Source organism: Harpia harpyja, chromosome 10 (genome assembly GCF_026419915.1).
Source record: "Harpia harpyja isolate bHarHar1 chromosome 10, bHarHar1 primary haplotype, whole genome shotgun sequence".
Lineage (NCBI taxonomy): Eukaryota > Metazoa > Chordata > Aves > Accipitriformes > Accipitridae > Harpia > Harpia harpyja.
The window spans coordinates 31,759,660-31,779,092 of NC_068949.1; the positions used below are offsets into that span (position 1 = coordinate 31,759,660).

A 19,433-nucleotide genomic window follows, 5' to 3' on the forward strand; every position below is an offset into this window, starting at 1 on the left:
AAGCAGGACACTGCTCCAGCAAAGATGTGGACTATTGAACACATGCCGGCTCACACATACGTACAAGGCTTCGCATGACCACAGATGTAGCTGCAACATGGGAATGAGCCAGATCTTCAGTGTGCTTAGTACACAGGTCAAGATCCTCGATCAGACAGCCCTTGAACTTCACCTATTTGCATTGCTTCACAGCTGCCTCCGAGGTACCTACAGATACAGAAAGGTGCACGGGGAGAATAAAGGTGCTGTGAGGATTGGCGAAGGTATAAAGATAGCAGTAACAAAAGCTGTAGAGCAGTAGTAAAGGATATAGAGCTATTAGCCGGCCACATCTCGGAGCACAGCCATGGTCCCACAGCTCTCTGTCCCGGGCCCTGCTGTGCGGACAGATGAAGTCTAACCGAAGCAGCTCCTGAACCGCTGCAATTTACAGCCTCACTTCTTCAGGTGAGATTGACACAGCCTTGAGTGCCGAGGCTGGGGGTGGCTGTGGCCAGGGAGCTGCCCCAGGACGGGACCTGCCCTGCCGTAAGCCCCCTGGGCGAGCCAAGGCCGGGGAAGGTGCCCGCCAGGCCCCTGCCCCAGGCCTCCCGCCAGCCGGGCCCTCTGCCCACCTCGGCGCTGCCCGGGCCTCTCACCCCACCCTTGTGCGGGGCGACCCCCGAGGCTGCCCCACGGGGACCCCTCCTCTTCCCTCGGGCCCTCCCGGACGCCGGTAACCTCCTGGCCCCCTCTCCAGGCCCTCCCTCACGCCCACGGGACTCCCCTTCAGCCCCACGGCCCCCCGGTTTCTCCGCACCGCGCTCCCCACGGCGCCTCACGGGGCCCCTTCGCCCCGCTCCACGCCGCGCCCCGCCGCCGCCGCTAGAGGACGCGCTAGCGGCGTGGCGTGGAGCGGGGCGGGGGGAAGAGGCGCGGCCGCTCTCCGCGCCGCGCGCCGCCATTGGCGGGGCCGCCGTGTCATTCACCGTCGCCCGGGTAGCGGGGCCCGCCCCCTCCTCCCGCAGCGCCGCGCCGCGCAGCGCCGCTTGGGCCGGGCCGGGCCGGGCCAGGCCAGGAGTCGAGCGGAGCCGAGCGGGCCGCGCCGGGACCAGCCGCCTCCGCCGCGCCGTCCCCGCCGCCGGGACATGGAGGGCGTGCGGCCTGGCGGGGGTCCCCCCGCGGGCGGGCCGGGTTCAGGCTCGGGGTCCGGCTCCGGTTCTTTCCCGTCGCTCTTCCCGCCGGGGCTGCACGGTATCTACGGCGAGTGCCGCCGCCTCTACCCCGACCAGCCCAACCCGCTCCAGGTCACCGCCATCCTCAAGTACTGGTGAGGCGGCCGGGGCTGCGGCCTGGAAGGGGCCGGAGGCCTTGCGTGGGGCTGGGGGGCAGCGGTGGGGCCGGGCGCCTCGTGTGGGGTTGGAGAGGGTTTGGGGGGAGCAGTGGAGCGAGAGAGGGGTCGTGGGGTTGGGGGAGGCGTGGGGGCAGCGGTGGGGCTGGGGACGCCGCATGTGGTGGAGGGGGCAAGGCAGTGGGGCTGGGGGGGTTTGCAGCAAGGGGAGAGGGACTGGGGGTTGCATGCTGAGTTTGGGGTGAGATGGAAGAGGTTTGGGGGTGTGCAGTGGGTCTGGGGGAGGAGGCATTGGGGATGTAATTGGGTACTTGTGAGGTGTATTTGGGGGGGAGGGGGGTGTCCTGGGCAGGACGGGGTTGTCCTGGGGAGGACGTACTGGGAGTAGAAGGCAGAGTCTAGGGAGGGACGCACTGAAGACAGGAGGGTGTATTGGAGTTTCTGGGGTGATTTGGAGCTTCTGAGCGAGGGGTGGCTGATGAGGGCTTTGACTGGGGCAGGTCATGGGAAAAGGGAGTGTGTGTTACTCAGTGGAGGAGTTCCCACAGAGAGTGGGGGGCTGGAGTTTCCCTTCCTGGACAGGGGGTACGAGCTCTGTCTTCTGACCTGGAGCTTGGGGTTTGAGTATGGCCAGCACCGACTGGAGTGAACCTGCTTTCCAGCCTCCAAGCCAGATGCGTGCCACGCATGTACCCGTAAAACCCATGGGGCAGAGCCAGCTTCTCTTGCCCTTGCGTAGCCATGTGTTATTGCAGACTGCGAATCTGCTGCTTACAGTCTCTGCTGACACAGTGTCTGACACCAGGAGCAGCAGTTGTTTATGTGGGAGAGTGGCATGAAGGAAGTACTTGGATGTTTAGCTATGGATATAAGTGTCTAGCGTCTAGCCCTGTGCGAAGAGGAGTTCCTTTTGCTTTTTACTATTGCTTTGCTGCTCAGCCCCCTCTTCTGGGCCTAAGGAACATGATCAGGTCACCCCCGAGTGTTTGCTGGACCTGACATTGACCAGTCCCTACTCCCGCACTTGGAAAAGTTTAGTAAATGCTCAACTTCTTTATTTACAGTTCATTTTAACCTGTATGTCTCTATCTGATTGAGTTCTGAGCAACAGCAAAATAACATCCTCCCTGTGTTCTGTTCTGACAGCCAAGCTATTTCTGTTGTCTTCCAAAGAAGTGTTCTATGTGGTTCTAGCGAGAAATATGTTTGTTAGCCCTTATTGCTTAGGGGTTTTGTGTACTTAAACTGACACAGTGGGCTCAGATAAGATGTTGCAAATCTGGGACCTCAAAATACAAATAATTTCTTAATCATCTGTGCTGGCCAGTACTTCAGTGATGGTCTGATCAGTCTGTTTTTTACACCTGTTTCTGATCTTAGATATTCAAGCATGTTGAGTTTCCAGTCACCTTGATTTGGGAGTCAGCACTTCTTTTCCATCAACAGCTTATAACACTACTGACTGGGGTGATATAAGATTTGTGTGGGATGGAGGGAGATTTAGGTCTATAACAAAGAATGTCAGAGACCCTTGTTTGGGAAGGAACCTTGTTGCTTGTTTGCTTAAGGGGTTGATTAGGGCTTCACTGCAACTGGAGCTCAAGCATTAGAAAAACTGCTATTAGCAGTGATGGCCGGTTGCAAATGAGAAGTAACATGAAGGCCTGTTTATCCTGGCATTTTCTACTTAGCGGTTCTTCCAACTGTCTCAGCCGGCAGCGAGAGCTGAGAGCTTCGCTCATAGAAATCGGAGGTGAGCTTCTTGCTGGTGTCCTGTGCAGGAAATTCTTGTGCAAGGTGGAACCTACGTGGACACTACAGGTACTTTCTCTCTCTTTGTTAGGTGAAACTTGGAGCTTGGTTAAGTCTGGTAGAATGACTTCTGTCACTGCTTGCTCTCTGCTAGTCTGTCCTCTGCCTGGGCTGCCAGCTATTAGTTGGTTTAGATTAGAAGAGGAAATTGCTGAACAAAGTTCCCTGCCTTTGAGGAGAAATATTGTAGCACTAATCAGGTTTTAATTATACGTATCAGTTTCTGTATGGTTAACAGCAATTTTTTTTGTTCAGGGAGCTGAAGTTGTGTTCTTCGGCTTGCACGGCAGAGCAGATCCTTACTTTGTAATGTTGGAGAATCTGCAGAACCACATACCTATTAAATGAAGGGGTTTAGCCGTGTGGATTATTTCATGGAACTAGTCTTTTTTTAAATGCTATTTGCATATCTTGGGAGAGAGTTCGTGATTGCAATCAGAACTTCTTGGAAGAGTTCCTGGCTGTATTTATAAAGGCCATGCGGGGAGAAGGAGTTTTTCTCTGTTGATAACCAGTATCTGCTTTTATTTTAAAAATATCTCTGAGTGAAGTGTCTTGATGCAGAGAATTCATGCTGGTGAAAAACCAAATTTGTAATTTCCTTTGTGATAGGTTTTGAAATAAGCAGAATTTGGGCTGGACTGTTGGTTTTTCATCACCTGTCTTGAATTTAGGCCATGTACTCAAAAACCAGTGTGTTGTCCTGTGGTCTGCAGCTGCTTTGGGATCATGGACTACTTCTGAAGCATTGTCAAAAGGTAGCTGTGAAAAGTGGTCCTGTTGTCAGCTGTGGGAAGTGACTATAAACAATCCACTAATGACTTTTTAGGGTGAATGGATTGGATTGGGAATTTTCCATTTTTTTCCCATTGTGGAGCTGTTTCCTCTCTGCCCACCTCGGGTTTCTCCTTCCACAGAAACTTCAGAGGGCTCTTAACATCAGTCAAAAGAAGATTCTTGGTGCAGATGCAAATACTGGGTTTCCCCCGAGGCTGCCCTTCTTGCTCCTGAATGAGCTCCATGAATAGAGAATGTAACAAATTTGTACTGTACCTCTGGCTTTGAAGTTGGGCTCTTCCTAATAAAACCCTCCAACGCTTCCAGCTCTTTGTGTGAATGCGTGTACTGATATGCAGATTGTGATACAAGGTCGAACCTTGCAACAGCAGCTGTGGGTGGGAGGATGTACTAGAGCAGGCATTAGCGGTGCTAGACTAGTTAGCGTAGCAGTGAAACCTGCCACCGAAACTGGATAAATATCTGTGCTGACTAGCCTTTGCTGAGCATTATTGCCATGGGTATGTTGCTAGCTGTGTTCCAGGTAGCTGGGTTAAAGCTAGTGCTGGATGCTCCTGCAGTTGCAGCAATTTTGAGATGGGTATATGGCTTGAATGTGTATTTTTCAAAATTTAATTAGTGACTGCTGCAGGCTTTTTGTCTGACTCTCTTCCAAGCCTACCAAATTTCTCAGGGAGCAAAGATGGTCTGTCTGGATTGTCATGCAGTGTTTAAACCAGTGGGTAGCTGGGTCTGCTCTGGGCAGGACAGAGCTCGGCTCCCCTGAGCCAGCTGGTGCCACATTGCTGCAGCTGCCTTCTGGGTAGCATGGTGCTGCGGGTCTCCAGAGAGGTTTGGCCTTTGGAGAGAAGCATGGGATTGCCAGCAGGAGAGAGGGAGAGGTATCTGGCTCACCTAGTGCAGTCTAGGCAGGACTTGCTCACTGTCTGCATCAGATCTGACGAATGTGTTTGAGTAGCCCTGGGGAGGAGTGTGCTCACAGAGCAGTTCCCTGTCCTGAAAAAGGGTAGTATAAGGGTTTGTCTTGCATGTTGTCAGTGTCAAAGTGGCTGTGTCAGCAGAGTTCCAGTGTGACTCATTTGACATCTAAGGTGTTATTAAACCCAGTTTGGAAGCAGGTTTTGTGTGTGTGTGAGATGCTTGTTGCTTAGCAGGTGGAGGTGTTTTCCCTTCATTGCAAATCCTACACATCTGCTCTGACCACATGCTAATCTCTTGCACTGGTTTGCTGGTCAGTGTGTTGACCTCCCTTGCTCTGGAGTCTTCCCAGTCAGGTGGTAAGTGTGTGTGGCTGCTGCCGTTCACTGCCACTCCTTGGGGGTCGGTGGCTATCCTGTCTGGAATTGCTTCCACCTGGCTGCTTCCATCATGGATCTGGGAGTTACTGCCGTGGGGAGCCTGAGCGCTGGCCGGGCTGTTGGTACCATACCCTGAACATAGCCACCTGAATGGGTATCTATGGCAGAGATCTCAGCCTCCAGTGTGACCTGGTGCTGGTGAGAGGGAACAGCTGGAGATGGGGTATGTCAGAGGGGAACTCTTTTTTTTTTTGTGTGTGTTTCAAGCTATTGCTAGACTTTGAGAATGGTTTTTCCCAGACTGCCACTGAGAATCAAACTCTGCTCTATCCCAGGGTCTAACATGCATTCCTTGTGCTTCCTCACCAGTTTGCCTGTTACAGCATAAAGATGCCATTTGTCATACAAGAAGGCTGCATAATTCTGACTTAGCCCTCGCCAGTAGACCTCGGTGCCATTACTGGGAGTGGGGTGCTCATCCCCTCTGTCCTGCTCTGATATCCTGGGCTGCATCCTTGACTGACCTGCTGGGAAGTTGGAGCTGGCCTGTAGCCACCGTGGTGGCCTTATGTGACTTAAGAGGAGGGAAGCTGTCCTAGGGAGAGTCACTTGTGCTAGATAACCCTGCTCTGCTTTTTTTTTTTTCTGCAGCAGTAGGAGGGAGGCCACAGGCCTTTTAATACAGCAAGCCAATATATTACTTTGTACAGACTTGATAAGGTTGGGCAGCAGGAGGTGGGCAGAGGATTTCAAATAGTGTATCAGTGTCACTAGAAATCTGCGTAGAGTATGTAGGTGCCTTCTGGAAGCAACAGGAAACCTGCTCTCATGGCCCTTCCTGGCACCATCTTCCCTGCAGGTGATAAACTTGGGGAGTCCCCATGTGCGTTAACTCTCCTCAGAGCTCACCCTGGCAAGGACCTTCTTACAGGTGCTTTGCATGTCAGCTGGACCAAGTGCTGGCTGGCCTCTTGCCAGACCCATGAGCTACCAGCGAGGGCTGGATCCATCTGTCCAGCCACGGTGACTACTCCTCCAGAGAATCTCCTGTGGAGATGCCCAGGTGCTGCAGCTCTGTGGCGAGGCCAGTACAGAATTGCGAAGTGACTTTTTAGCACCTCTGTTCTGCAATGCCAGCTACCCGAGCTCTGAAAAACCCTGTCTTCTCAAGGGTCTCTCCTAAATGAACTTGAAGAAATTGCTGTACTTGTTGAATGTGATCTAGGGGTAATTGTGCAAGCTCAGGGTTAAACCTCTTCTGCACTGATTGCCTGTTTTCTGAAGCCAGTGGGTGTAACTGACTTTACTACCAGCAGCCTGGTTATGCTCATGCCTGAGGATTGAAACGCTTGTCAGAATTTCCTCTGTGCTGCTAGATGGGACTCTGAGAAGGGTGCTGGCCTTAAGTGGGATAATTGCAATTAAGCTTTGCTGTTTGATCATCCCAGAGCTTCCTTGGTAAGGCTAGGCGCAGATCTCCACGTGTGAAGCACAAACACCTTCAGGAGGCATGGAGCAGTGGTAGTGGAGGGTGCTACAAGAGGCTGATGAGCAGGCTAGATGCTGAGAAAGTATTCTTGCCAAGCCTGCCAGTGCTTGATATAAGGCAGTGGTACTTTAATGAGGGAACAAAACTGAGGTGCTCAAATGCTTTTTGTGCAGCAGTTGTGGCGTGTATAATGAGGATACACAAACGCTCAGGGCTAGCGGGGGAAGCACAAGCATGCTCTGCAACCTGCAGATGATAGTCAGGGTCTCAACAGATGATGTAGATGAGGGAAATTCGTGTGAAATAAGTGGTTTGAGTGAAGGGGGTCATCTTAGTTTGAATTTTGTTGTTTGGAGCAGTTGAGAGTATTTTACTTGAAGAAAAATGAATTGGAGGCACGAAACAGTTAAACAGCTGCTCACGCTATTCTGTAAATGCTTATGGCAGGTGGTTTGATGTCTTGTCTCTTCTTGCTTGCTTCTACCTCTGTGTTTTATGATTGACAGAGTGAACAGTGAGCAAAATCGTCTAGCATGTTCCTTCCTTTGGTAGGGAGTTAACCTGCCTCTGCGCGGGCAGACGTGATGGCGAGCGGCAGGAAGAGTATGCTGTGCTCTCTGCTGGCACACCAGCCTCGTTTCCTTGCTGTTTAACGTAGTCTGGCTGTGCTGCATTGACTTTTAAGTAATGTTCTTTTAAGGAACCCATTCTAATGTTGAAGCAGAGGGTGCAGTGATGCTTTTTAGGCATTCTTGACTAATGCAGCTAGTGTATTTTACAAGTTCTGGTACTAATTTTTCTGAATCAATGTTTTTCTCTTCCACTATTTTAACTGTCATGTCTATGTTCAGAAGTATGGATTACTTTCCTCAAGACTTAGCCATTTCGAAATCTGCTTTGAGGAATAGCATCAGAGTTTTTTTTTTTTTAATTGAGGTATGTGCCTCTGGACTGAATTAAGAGCTTGCAGTGCAGATACAGCTATTGCTCTTTTACTAGTACAATTTTCCAATTTTCTTTGTGTTTTGTGGAAGCTTTAATATGATTTTCCAGAGGTTTTTATGCTTTAACGTTAAAAACATTGTAGTATGTTGCGCACGTGCACTTTGCCTTCCTGTGCTTGAAGCTTTCTGGACTTAACCCAACCTTTCTCCTCAATTTTTTAGGTTTGTTTTTTTGAGGTAACTTGAACATGATAATTTCATTTTTGTCAGTAGCTGTGTTTTAAAGCAGGTCTTTGTACAGCCCTTTGTAGCACCTTTGGAGACATCCCATTTGTCTTGAATAAACTAACTTACCCAAGAATCTTTCTGTTTTTAATGCAGGTTGGGAGGACCTGACCCTCTGGACTACGTTAGCATGTACAGAAACCTGGGAAACCCAGCGCTGAGTGTTCCTGAGCACTGGCACTATGTCAGCTTTGGGTTAAGTGACTTGTATGGAGACAACAGAGTACATGAGTAAGTGTCATTTAAGTTCTGTTGCTGTGTGTTGTGTTTTGTGTTGTGTTTTGGTGGAGCATAGGTAAAACCCTGTCCTGCTGTTCTTATTATTTGAACAGCTGGTTTTCTGCTGAGAATATCTTAGCCCTGGTCTTGCAAGGGGTGACGTACGCCTGTTCTTGGATGTAGAAAAATTACTGTGTTACCCTTTGGAGGCTTTGAATGCAATATATTTCCTTGTCAGTGTTGAGTGATTTTTTTTTTTAATTTTTTTTTTAATTTCTTTTAACTGGTTGGGAAATCTTTTTTTAACTGAATGTCTTGTGTTTTTCATTCTTGGTAGTCTGTTATGGTTATACACTTAAATCCTGACCCCTCCCTGTGCATGTTAAATACCTTCCTCTGGAAAACTGCTGTAAGGGCATATTTCCTATTGCTGGCACAGCAGTGTTACTGTCAGCGGACTGCCACCCCGGTGGCTGCTGTATAAAGTGCCAATTTGTGTAACAGAAGCATAAAATTCTAATTGTTTGACTGTCTTTTCTCTAGTAATTAAATTATTATCTTAGTTTGTTGGTATGGATGGTCTTTAGCAGGCATTTTGTATAAGACCAGGCAAGCAGCATGATCTAACCTTATTCTTGTCTTTCTTTTACTGACCTTGCTCCGTAACTCCAGTTAAAGTGAGGAGCAGTAGCCAGGGTGTCATGATCTTGGGGCTGTGAACATGGCCTTTTAACCAGCCAGAAATGGCCGAAGGTTTCTGCTGTTGCTGTTTAGTGAAACTGTGCTGTTTCATAGTTGCAGGGTAAATGTCCTTGATGAATGGTGCAGCAAAGGCCCTGGTTTGTTCACCCAAGCTTTCCTTCCTTTGTTTGTCTTGGTTAAGATTCAGCCACCAGTTTTTTTTTCACCCAGGTGCTTCTCTTGCAACAGCAGCAGTCAGGCAGCTTCTTTAACCTTACCCATGTCCTCAAGGCAGATTCTCCTGGGTTTTTTTCTCATGTTTGTGGTTACAGAACTGTTTTTCAGAAGACAAGTCTCTTAAGACTGGAGTTTATCCAGGACCCTAGTGTCACAGAGATCTGCCTGGGACATTTAACCAACACATATACTAACAACAAATGCCAGGCATTAGTTTCTGGGGCAGAGGAAAGGTAGGGCAAGTGAAAGAAACGAAGAGAAGTGAAGTTAAAGGCTTCCGCTTCCTTCCCTCGCTTCCACAAGAGACCTTACCGTGGACATGCAGGCCTTCATGTGGTGCCTTTGTTCTCAGGTCATGATATTTAATCTTTGCCAGTGAAAATCTGAGGTTGCCAAGATTAGGTGACCTGTGTTTGCCCACCTTGTTTTGATGGGACTAATTTTGGAGGGAGTAAGTGCTGTGCTGACTTCCTCTATTTGGTGACTTGTCAGCCTGAAGTTTTCCCATGGTGAGACTATTCTCTTTGCTTAAACTCTTTCCTGATGGTTTTGGGTGAGAGCAGGGAGTGGACGTGAGGGTCTCAGCTGAAGACATGAAGGGTGGTGTGTTTTTATGAATGAAGAAGTGAATTATGTGAGGACACAGCCTCCTTGGTGCTGGCACATGCTCTGGCTTCTCAGTCTCAAAACCTGTCTGCTAGACCAAAAACTGTTGTTCTTCTGTAGTGGAAAGCTTGGTGGTGGAGGAGTGAAAGTATCACACAGGTGGAATGTCACAACTTTAAATAACTTCCTGGCAGAAGACCTCCTAAATCTTCATACTGTCATACGGTTTGGTCTGGAAATTTGGATTGAGATAGTGGAATATGCCTTTTGCTGGTTGCAGGGCACAGGAGTTAAACCCCCATCTCTCGACATAGGCTGCAGGTGATTTCCAAGGCCTGCTGAGTGAAGCAGGAGCAAATTCTGTGCCATGCTCTGGGAGGTCTGAAGCACCTGAATGCCCTGTGTGTACATGAGCCTGGGAGGAGGCTTAGAGAGCTGGTGTGCCTTGGCTGCCCCTGGCACTGCGCTGCCAGAGGCTGCTGCAGCTGGGCACTGCAAGCAAATAGCGAGCCCTTGCTGCTGCGCTGCTTTGGGGATGTTGGCTGCAACCTCTTGAACACAGGCCTGCTCAGATCCATCAAAGTGATCTCCATGCCCTGAGTACACGCATGTGTTTCCCTTCTCTGTGTGGCTGGAATAGTGTTCCCAGCTCCACAGTGGGATGTCCCTGTGTCACTTGCTTTGAGATGTTCAGCTGTCTGCAGCGTTGTCACCTTTATTTTGGCCTCATTCTTGGAGCTACAGAACTTAATACTACATGTGCTGTCGAGAAACCTGGCTCTGCCTTTATGGCAAAGTCTTTATATACAATTATGCATGTGGTAAAGCTGTCAAAACCTACATGTGTCTTGAACACTGAACCTGAAGTTATCACCTGGTAGGAGAGCACTGTAGACAGGCAGAGAGAAGATTGTCAAAGGAGCTGAGCACTCACCAGCAATTCTTGCTCCCAACAGCAGTTGCTGTTTGCTGACTACTCCTGAAACGCGACTGCCCTGTGAACTGCACATCACCAGACCAGCACTGGGTGCACACTGCAGGAATGTAGTGGTTTTCCTATGTGCTCGGGAGGCTCTTATTCTCCAGCAGAGAATTTAATAAAGCCTTTATTTAAGAAAATGGGTATCAGTCTCTTTGTTGCTTGAAGGACTTTGGGATTAGCGAGTGGACAGGGTACTCCAGGGCATGGTTTAGGGGGCATGGTTAAGGGTTGGACTCGATGATCTCGAAGGTCTTTTCCAACCGAAATGATTCTATGATTCTGTGATTCTGCTGTCGCAGGTAAAGTGTGCTGCGGTATGGTTGGCCGGAGTGTGGGGTGACAGGGGGGTTGTTTAAATCTATGGAAGATTTCCTTTAAAGCTGGTGTAGCACTGAACTCTGCTCGACTGCCCTAGCCTCTGAAGATAGGAGTTAGTTTGTGGGGTTTTTTGGTTTCCCAGCTCTCTCTGCAAAGAGTGCAGAGCTGGATCTGCTTGTGACAGTCAGCAAGGTTCCTACAATAGGGATGTGCTTCCATAATATTTCTGCCTTTCATCCTTTAGAAAGGGAAGGATAGTACACTGCCAAAGGTCTTTTTAATCTCCCAGCTTGACTTTGGGTAATGTATAGCTTATTTCTTGTGGACCTCTTCAGTTAATACAGTACAATCTAGACCAATTATAATGCAGTATTAAATGAAAAGGACTTTTTGAATTTTTGAGTGAACTAATGCTGAATTGGAGGCCCCTATATTTTTATTTATAATGGAATAGCAAACAGATGTAGCAAGCAAAGTGAAAATGTTGACTTTAATTTATATTTTTTAATAAGAACCTGAAAAGTCTGAAGTGGAGCTTTCCCTGTGTCTGCTTGTTGACAGATTTATTTTCAGTTAAAGCAGCACTATTTCCTGCTCTGCTTAAATATCAGCTATATACTCTTCTTACAGAACTGGTCTGGTTTAAAGAGTCCACAGAATAAGATGGAAGAAATCTAAGAATTTCAAACGGGGAAACCTTTTTCATTTAAAACCATTCAGTGTTTCATGGTATAATGGCAACCATGACACCAGCTGTGCTGGGCTGATTGCTCTAAAAATCCTAAATCATGACATCATGACAGTGTTAGGGAACCGCAGGCCTTTCAGTGGGATTTCATGCCAAGCTGCTTGCATGGAAATAAGTCTCTCCAGTTGAGCATGTTGCACAACTTGAGTGGCACCAGAAATCCTTCCGGGACATTTTTGCAAGTTGTACTCCATTTTTAACTTTTTCTATCTACTTTAAAATCAAAACCAATGTGTAACTTCTTGAATCTATTCAGCAGGGTTAGAGTAGAGCCTTTTTCTGGACTGTTCTTGCTTTCTGAAGAGATTCCACACTGCAGTGACGCATGCGTGTGTAACGTGTGAGCATGCTGGCAGGGAGCATCTGGCTGGTGCAGTTGTGGGAGAGGAGACGAGTCCTGCACCGTTCTCCACCCCTTGCTGGCAGCTACTGCCCCACAGCAATGTCAGCAGCAAGGAATGTGTCCCTGTGCGTCTGCACAAAGTGCGGTGCCTCAGCTGGCAATTGCACATTCGTGCTCCAATGCCAGACCGTTGGCAGGGCCGAGGCAGAGGCACCTGGTCCTTCCTGCAGTTTCCAGGCATGATGGTAACTTCTTCCTATGTGGAGAATGGGTACCTGGGGAAGGCAGCATCAGCAAGCATAGCTGGACTTGGACTCCATCAGTGGCAATGCCAGCTTCAGCTACTGCAGTGCCATGGCGTGCTCCAGCCCTGGATTGTGCTGGCGCAGGGGTTTGCAGGGCTGTCCGGGGAGCTAGGAAGTGATGTGTGTTTTTACCAGACTGACTTCTATCTCCAGGTTACTATAAGGCCAAGGCTGAATCTCCAGTTAACTGTTCCTGTAGTTCAAGTGCTCATCCTTTTTGTTAACAGTTTAAAAAGTGTGTGGAAAATGAGAACCATGATGCGATAGAATTCCTGAAAACCTTGAATAGTCTTATTTGTATTAAAATTGCAAGGTTGTAATTCAGAGCCACAATAGAAAGCAAAGCTTAAATTATGGCTAGGTTAAGAGATAATATTTGTATTTGTGGCCTTCCCACAGCCTGAGAAGAAACATGCCAACTGTGTTTTGATGTTTAGCTTTTTATGCAAATTCCAATCATTGGGTTTCCTGATCTACACAAACTTCATATTGACAAGGGTGGTGGTTTTTGGTTTTGGTTGTGTTTTTTTTTTTCTTTCCTGGCAGCTAGCCAGGAGCTGAAGCGCAGCATCCCATTTGCATAAAACCAAAGAGATTACAGCTGCCTTCATCTCTAATACAGATGCAGGGTACCACCCGCGGAGACAACAGGTTCCAACTTGCTGTGGTCCTTTTGATTTGCGCTACTTACCATTTGGATCAGGAGGGAGCGGTGCATGCCGGGATAATGTGTTGTCTCTGTGGGTGGTGCCTCCCTATTAAAGGTGAGGGTAAGCATGAGCCTTTCAAGATCTCCAGTCCAGCTTGTGTTCTGCTTGCTTGTATAGATCCTCTGAATGACCTTAACTTGTAAAAGGGCAAGGATGCTTGTTAGAGCTGGGAGGAAGAAAAAGGAGCGCAAAACTGGATCAGGTAACAAATGCAAGGCTTGCAGAGGGGTGGATGTTTTCTGGAAGGCTTTTTCCGAGTATGAAAGGAGTTTGAAAAGAGTATTTAGAAAATAGCCTGAAAGTTGGAACGAGTGCTCTCTTTCTTTTGAGTGCGTGCTGGCTTCTCCTTTGAGCCTTCATGAATGTAGGACGGAGTGGTGCTGACAGCTGTCACTTTAGTGGCCTCTTAGTTCTGTAGCCTTTCATAAATTTAAAAGCTCGCTGCCCTCAGCTTGCCAGCCTTTAGCCTTAAATTTTGGTATTTAATGGGTCCCTAAGTGCTTTGCAAACCACATGCCTAAAGCACCGCTGAAATATTACACCAAAATCCAAGGTGACTGAATGCTTTTAAAATGGTGGAGACTGACTCTGCCCTTCTTTGTTTTCATGAAAATGCAATAAAATAAGGGGCCTTTGGGAAGACAGTAAGTTAGAGAGGGGTCATGGTTGTTGTGGATCCGTATTTCAGATAAGATTTTGTGGAGTTCAGCATGTCTACCTTGGAGAGATGAAAGATCAAATAAGTTTAGTTTAGGAGTTGAGCCTGGAATTCAAGGAAAATTATTTAAAACCCAAGGTTTTCTTCCACCTTTCATGGCATCCAGTTTCTTTCAAGCATGGTGTTGAAGCATACTTCACAGAGGAACCTGAGGACTTTCTTAAACAATAGCATAGCATAAACCCTCCCTTCCTCATCCTAATTTTGTTTCACTAGGCTCTGAAGTTAAAGGACACCTGCTGTGTCAGGGCTGGCTGTGTGGTAGCTACTTCTGCACATGGAATAGGGAAGTGAGGTTGAGTTTTGGGGACATATCCTCAGGTTGAGGATCAGGAAATAGTGGTTCTGCTCCTGGGTCAGACTTCTGTGAGGTGTGACTGTGATGGGTTGGTCGTGGGGCACAGCCATGACAGCAGTGAAATTCTGGGGATTTACAGTCACCCTGAGGAGCTTCTTCAAGTCTCCATAACTTCCTGCTTCATGTTGCCATGGCTTCATCTGTGGGTATTGAACTTTAGCCAGTGCACTGAAGAAATGTTTCTTCTGTGTACCATTGCTGGAGGTGGAGCATCTGCCCCAGCTATAGGGAATGACATGGAAGAGGACATTGGTAAACATCAATTTAGGAAAGAGGTACAAGAGCTAGGACTTGGAGGAGGGAGAGTCCAAGATGGGCACCATATTCTGGACTTACTTTTTCTTCCTAGGTCTCTTGTTTGTCTATCAAAGATTGACTCCAAATGTGATGCTTATTTTTCCAGTTGGTCTTTTTTCTGAGGCTGAGGGGAGAGGAAGGTTCATGGCAGAGCGGGAAGGGAGAGGCCACAGAATTAGGGAGTTCTGTGGCAAAAAAGGTATTTCCTTTTAATGATAGCTTATTTGAGAATCCATCAGAGTTGAAAGGAGTAGTTTAGCTGCAGGGAGGCAATAAGATCTGGTTTTTAATGGATTTGTCTTGTGGTTGTTTTTTTTTTCATGTCTATAAAGTTACAAGTTAGACTGAGCTTTTCCCAAAATAAGGGTACTTTTAACAGGTCTCACCTGTGTGGATTCTTTGGTGTCTAGAAATACAGTTGTGCTTCTACTGAAACCTGCTTACTGGGAGTGGCTGTAGATCCTTCTCTTGTGTCTGGCTGTTTGTTTCTGCCTACTTCATAGAAATGTGGTATTTTGGGGAAAACCCTTCCTTTGAAGAGCTTGATTGAATTTGACCAGCTAGTTAAAAAATTGTGGGGACATCTTAAAGAAACACATGCACAAGTGTGATCATGTAAGGTTCAATTCCCTATTTCCCAGGCAAAAAAACAGTTAAACCATGCGTCATGCCTATTTACGCGCCCCATTGACAGTGTCCCTCCAATGACTGAGGCAATGCACCAGGACTGTCTAAGACCTGTGTTTCTCTGCTGGAGGTAGACCTCCCTTGAAGCTATGGTCACCATGGGGAAATCTTTTTTTCCTTCCTCCCAGGCAGAGTGCACTTGGCTTCCAAATGTCATTTGTTGGAGGTAGTTAGCACTGTTAATAACATGAAAGATGTAGGCCACCTACAGAGAGAAGTCCGCTTTGTGCTGCGGTCTATCTGTGTTTGCGTGCAGAGGTTGTGGGATGAGAGCATGCTTGAACTGTGCTAGATTTGGAATTTTTTTTGAAGCATTGAAGGAAATTTGTTTAACGTTTACGGCATGGTAGGTGAATTTACAAGATGGACTGTTCTCAAGAGAAAAAAAGGAAAAAGATTGGAAGTAGGTTTATAGCTGAGCGATACTGAAGGCAAGCCCCGCTTCCGGTTCAGTAGCGCATCTGCATGTGCATCCTGGTAAGATGAGCCTCTTGCTGCCATGCAGGGAAAGGGGCATAGTGTTCAAACTAGATGATTTCTTTTTGTCAGCAGAACTTTGACATTTATGATCTTGGCATATGGGAGGAGAGTTGGCCTGAGACAGGGCTTCCTTACTCTCATCTCCCAGCTGGGTTAGTGCTGAATGACGTGGGAGAGCTTGCAGGCTCTGCTCTCCCAGCAAGTTCACCCTGCCGGGAAGAGGAGTCACTAGGGATCAAAGTTGGGTCTTCTAGTGAAAGATTGGTTTATGTGATAAAGATCTGTTTAGGATGTTCTAAAAAGGAAGAAATAAAAGATAGTGGGCTTTTTTTCCAAGGGACATGAAGGTAAAAGCATTTTTTGAGCTGTGTGGCTATTCCAGCTGTGAGATCAAAGGAGGGTTGACTTTTTTATCCTGTTGCTGCCTGGAATAATGATACTAACAAAATGAATGTTTGAAGAGATGCATCTGAATGCTGTTATTCATACCTAATCCCTTTTTTTCCTCAACACAGATTTAGCATTAGGAACACGCCTTCCTGACTAGTACTAGAATAGTCTGTGTTTCTTCATGAGTCAGTGGTACAATCGGTAACCACAAATTACCACTGGTAATAAAATTACCAATTTTATTTGAAAATTTGAGTTATTGGTATTTCTCTCTCCTAAGCTAGAAACTCCATAGTGATTACCTAACTCGGCTGCATCTCTACTGTCATCTCAATTTTGAATCGAGGCCCAATAGGCAGTAACACCAGGCTAACAAAAGAGGGCTGCAAATCTTTGGTGGTCTCCCATTCAGATGGTATTCCCTTCCTTGGACAAAGGGGTGGCTAGGGCTCCTGAGTGCCACTCTGCCTCCAGGGATGGTAAACAAGGAACAGATCGTCTGGTGGGAGGCATTTTTTGATTACTTGACAAAGCTGGGTAGATGGAATACCACCTGACAAAGGGCTGACATTTAAAGGATGTTTTTGCAAGGGCTCTTAAGAACAAAATGCCAAAAAAAAGGGGGGGGGGGGGCAGAAAACTGTTTTTGGCAGGATATAAACAGGGTGGGTGGAGGTGAAGGGGGACTCAGCCATTCTTGGGGAGCTCTGATTTAAGCCCAGAGGATAGAGACAAGGGAAGGAGGGAAGAGTGCACAGATGGCTCATTGTTTTGTCTAGCTCAGCATTCTTGCACTGCTGAAGTAAAGGGCAATTGTTTTAAAATCCCTTTTGCAAAGAGTGCTGTTTGCTTTTCAGCTAACTCTTGTCCCTGAGATGCAAACTGTAAACCAGAAGGGCTGGTCTTTAACACCCATTTGTTTTGGAGGGTCAGTGCTCTGTCCAAGGGGCCCAGGGCAGTTGCTGGGCTGTGAGGCATTGCTCCTGTAAGGGAATGGGGGAAAGGATGTGCACCTGGGAAATGCACTGCAGCAGCTGGGGAGAAGGTGAGAACAAAGGGATGCACATGGAGAGGCTGATGCAGAGCAGTGTCTGGCTTGGGGAATTTTACCAAAGCTATGAAATGTGGCATGGAACTGGCACATACCTTACCTGCAACAATATCTGATGTACAGTATAGTTTTCTTACAGCATTTCAATTTTTTGTAGCAAATAATTAGTTAGTGTAGAGAAATACTGCCATTTCTATACTGTTATTCTTTCTACTGCTTCAGTTGCGCTGGCATAGCTCCTTCCCCTCCTCCCCTGTGAATTGTTGTGGCCTTTCTGGAGCAGGGGCCTTTTTTGGCATAGTCGACAAAAATAAACCATAAAGGCGGCTGTTGTTATGAATAAGGCTCAACAGGGGAATTTTACCAGTAGAGCTACAGCAATATAATTATACTGGTAGACTAGTTACAGTAAATTTCCTCATGAAGACAAGCCTTAAGTTGACATTTCCTAGCTAAGTTGAATCCATATGTATAACTTTATTACGCAAAAATAATATGTCTCTGGGCCTTGAATTCTTTTTTACCCAGAAGAGTAACGTTAAGCAGAAAAGCAAAGAATTTAGTATTCAGAGATGGATGGGGGATTTTCCGTAGCAGAGTGGCTGTGATGAGCTGTATGCTGAACTGTTTTACTGGGTAGGTTATTCCTTCTAAAGTGATCAGGAACATGAGGAGCATGTTTGTGCTTACTGCACTAAAAAGTAAGTGGTACTGAAATATGCTGTAAGTTGACATCACTCTCCCAACTTTACTCCTGTTTGTAAGAGAAGCTGAGCCATTCTGCAGTGTCCGTAACTGAAGTGGTTTGGCTGAGAGGCAAAACTATTTTACCACTATTAAAATCTTTAGGGATAAGCCTGGACCCACTGAAGGGAAGGGGAGGAATGATGCTTTCTTTCCTCCTTTGTTTGATTTAAAGAGGCCAAGATTGATTATATCCTTTTGGATTTTGTCTTACAATGGATGGAGTCCGTGTAGCATTCACAAGGCAGGTGTTTATTTCTGTAGATCAAAAATATCAGCCTATGATTTCTACCTCTGAAAGTTTCCAATGCTTCAAAGGAACAATAGTCTTGCAGGAGAAGTTTAACACTTAAAGGCAGATTTAAAAAAAAAAAAAAAAGTTTTCATTGCAGCTGTCTCATGTTTCCCTTTTGGGAGTCTTTCACCAGCAGTCTGGTGCTTTCTTTTCCCTCGAATTACAGCTCGAGCTCCAAGGGCCTTTCCCTGCCTGTTTAATTAGTTACGATCTCTTATGGTGCTCATCGGTATGTTTTTGAGTGCACCCTTTACAATGAAATGAGACTATGTAACAGCTCAGCAAGTAAGGGAGTATTGTCTTGATTTCCACAGCTAATGAAGTGAAAGATCAGGGATTGAATCCCAGATCCAGCAGGATACTCAGGTGCCTAAACCTCGCTTGAAATCTGTTGGAGTTCAGGCTCCTAAAAGCTCCTGAAAACCTTTTATGCCTCAAGCTCATTTATTGCACAGCTCAGAACTTAATTGTATGAGAGTCCTAAAAATGTGCTCAAGGGTGTGCTAAAGTAGTTTGTTGCATGATTTTTTGTTAACTTATGTTCTTTAGCCAGCGAGAAAGTAATGGGAGACACCAGTGTTTATATTCTGCGTAACGTGTTGGAGCCCTGATCCTCGCCTGAGACTTTTAGGCAATGCTGAAAAAAACCTAACTCTAGCTGTCAGTGTAGCTTCTGGCTTTGGGTTTTTCTCTTATTCTTTCCACCCTCCCATACTGCTTTTGAAAGCCGCTTTTGTTATGCGAATGGGTTCCTCCCAGCAGCTGCAGAACTTTCCACTGTAGGAGCTAGGAAGGAGCCAGCAGACACTGCAAGGAAAGTCGGTGCCCTTTTCCTAGGTGCTCACCAAGCGCAGCAATACCATCCTTCCCAGCCATGCTGGCTTGAACTGGCCGTTTGCTTATGTTCTCTTGCCTGATGAGGTTGCAGCTGAGCCCTTAGGTGAAGTTTTGGAGATGTATTACCATTCCCTGCAGGCTATGCAAAGACTAGTGTATCAGAGCTAAGGATTCAGTCCCAATATGAAGTGGGATCCGTGTGCAGATGAAAGGTTGTGTTCCCTGGTGCACTGTATAGCACAGTGACTGCGTGCTGTGTTTGCAGAATCGCCTCCAGCTCAGGCCAAATGAGAGCACTGTTCTTCTGGACCTTGTAGAAATGCAAGATAAGTAGCTCTGAAGTGCCACATAAATAGACAGCTTAAGTAAAGTGTTAAAAGTACAGATCTAGATAAGTTGTTTTCTTTTTCACTAGTTCCCTACTCCCTGTTCTGTGAATGCAATAGTAAATCCTTATTGTACTCCTAGCTA

At 46.9% G+C, this 19,433-nt stretch overlaps 1 protein-coding gene and 1 long non-coding RNA gene across 4 annotated transcripts in view; both read left to right on the forward strand.

Moving 5' to 3' along the window:
* The first annotated feature begins 1,013 nt into the window (after positions 1-1,013).
* SUFU (SUFU negative regulator of hedgehog signaling) overlaps positions 1,014-19,433 on the forward strand; it is a 99,761-nt gene continuing 81,341 nt past the window's right edge. The window contains exons 1-3 of one of the 3 annotated variants that reach the window (XM_052800219.1): positions 1,238-1,309; positions 3,022-3,151; positions 8,053-8,187. In XM_052800219.1, the coding sequence (XP_052656179.1) occupies positions 8,087-8,187 (101 nt within the window). In that variant the 5' untranslated portion in view covers positions 1,238-1,309; positions 3,022-3,151; positions 8,053-8,086. Of the gene's footprint in view, positions 1,310-3,021; positions 3,152-8,052; positions 8,188-19,433 lie in introns of all 3 variants that reach the window. The other 2 variants (XM_052800217.1, XM_052800218.1) reach the window with 2 other exon arrangements.
* On the forward strand, positions 3,160-4,241 carry LOC128147555 (uncharacterized). Its single transcript, XR_008237042.1, has 2 exons — positions 3,160-3,900; positions 4,060-4,241. It is a non-coding gene; the product is annotated as an uncharacterized LOC128147555 (long non-coding RNA).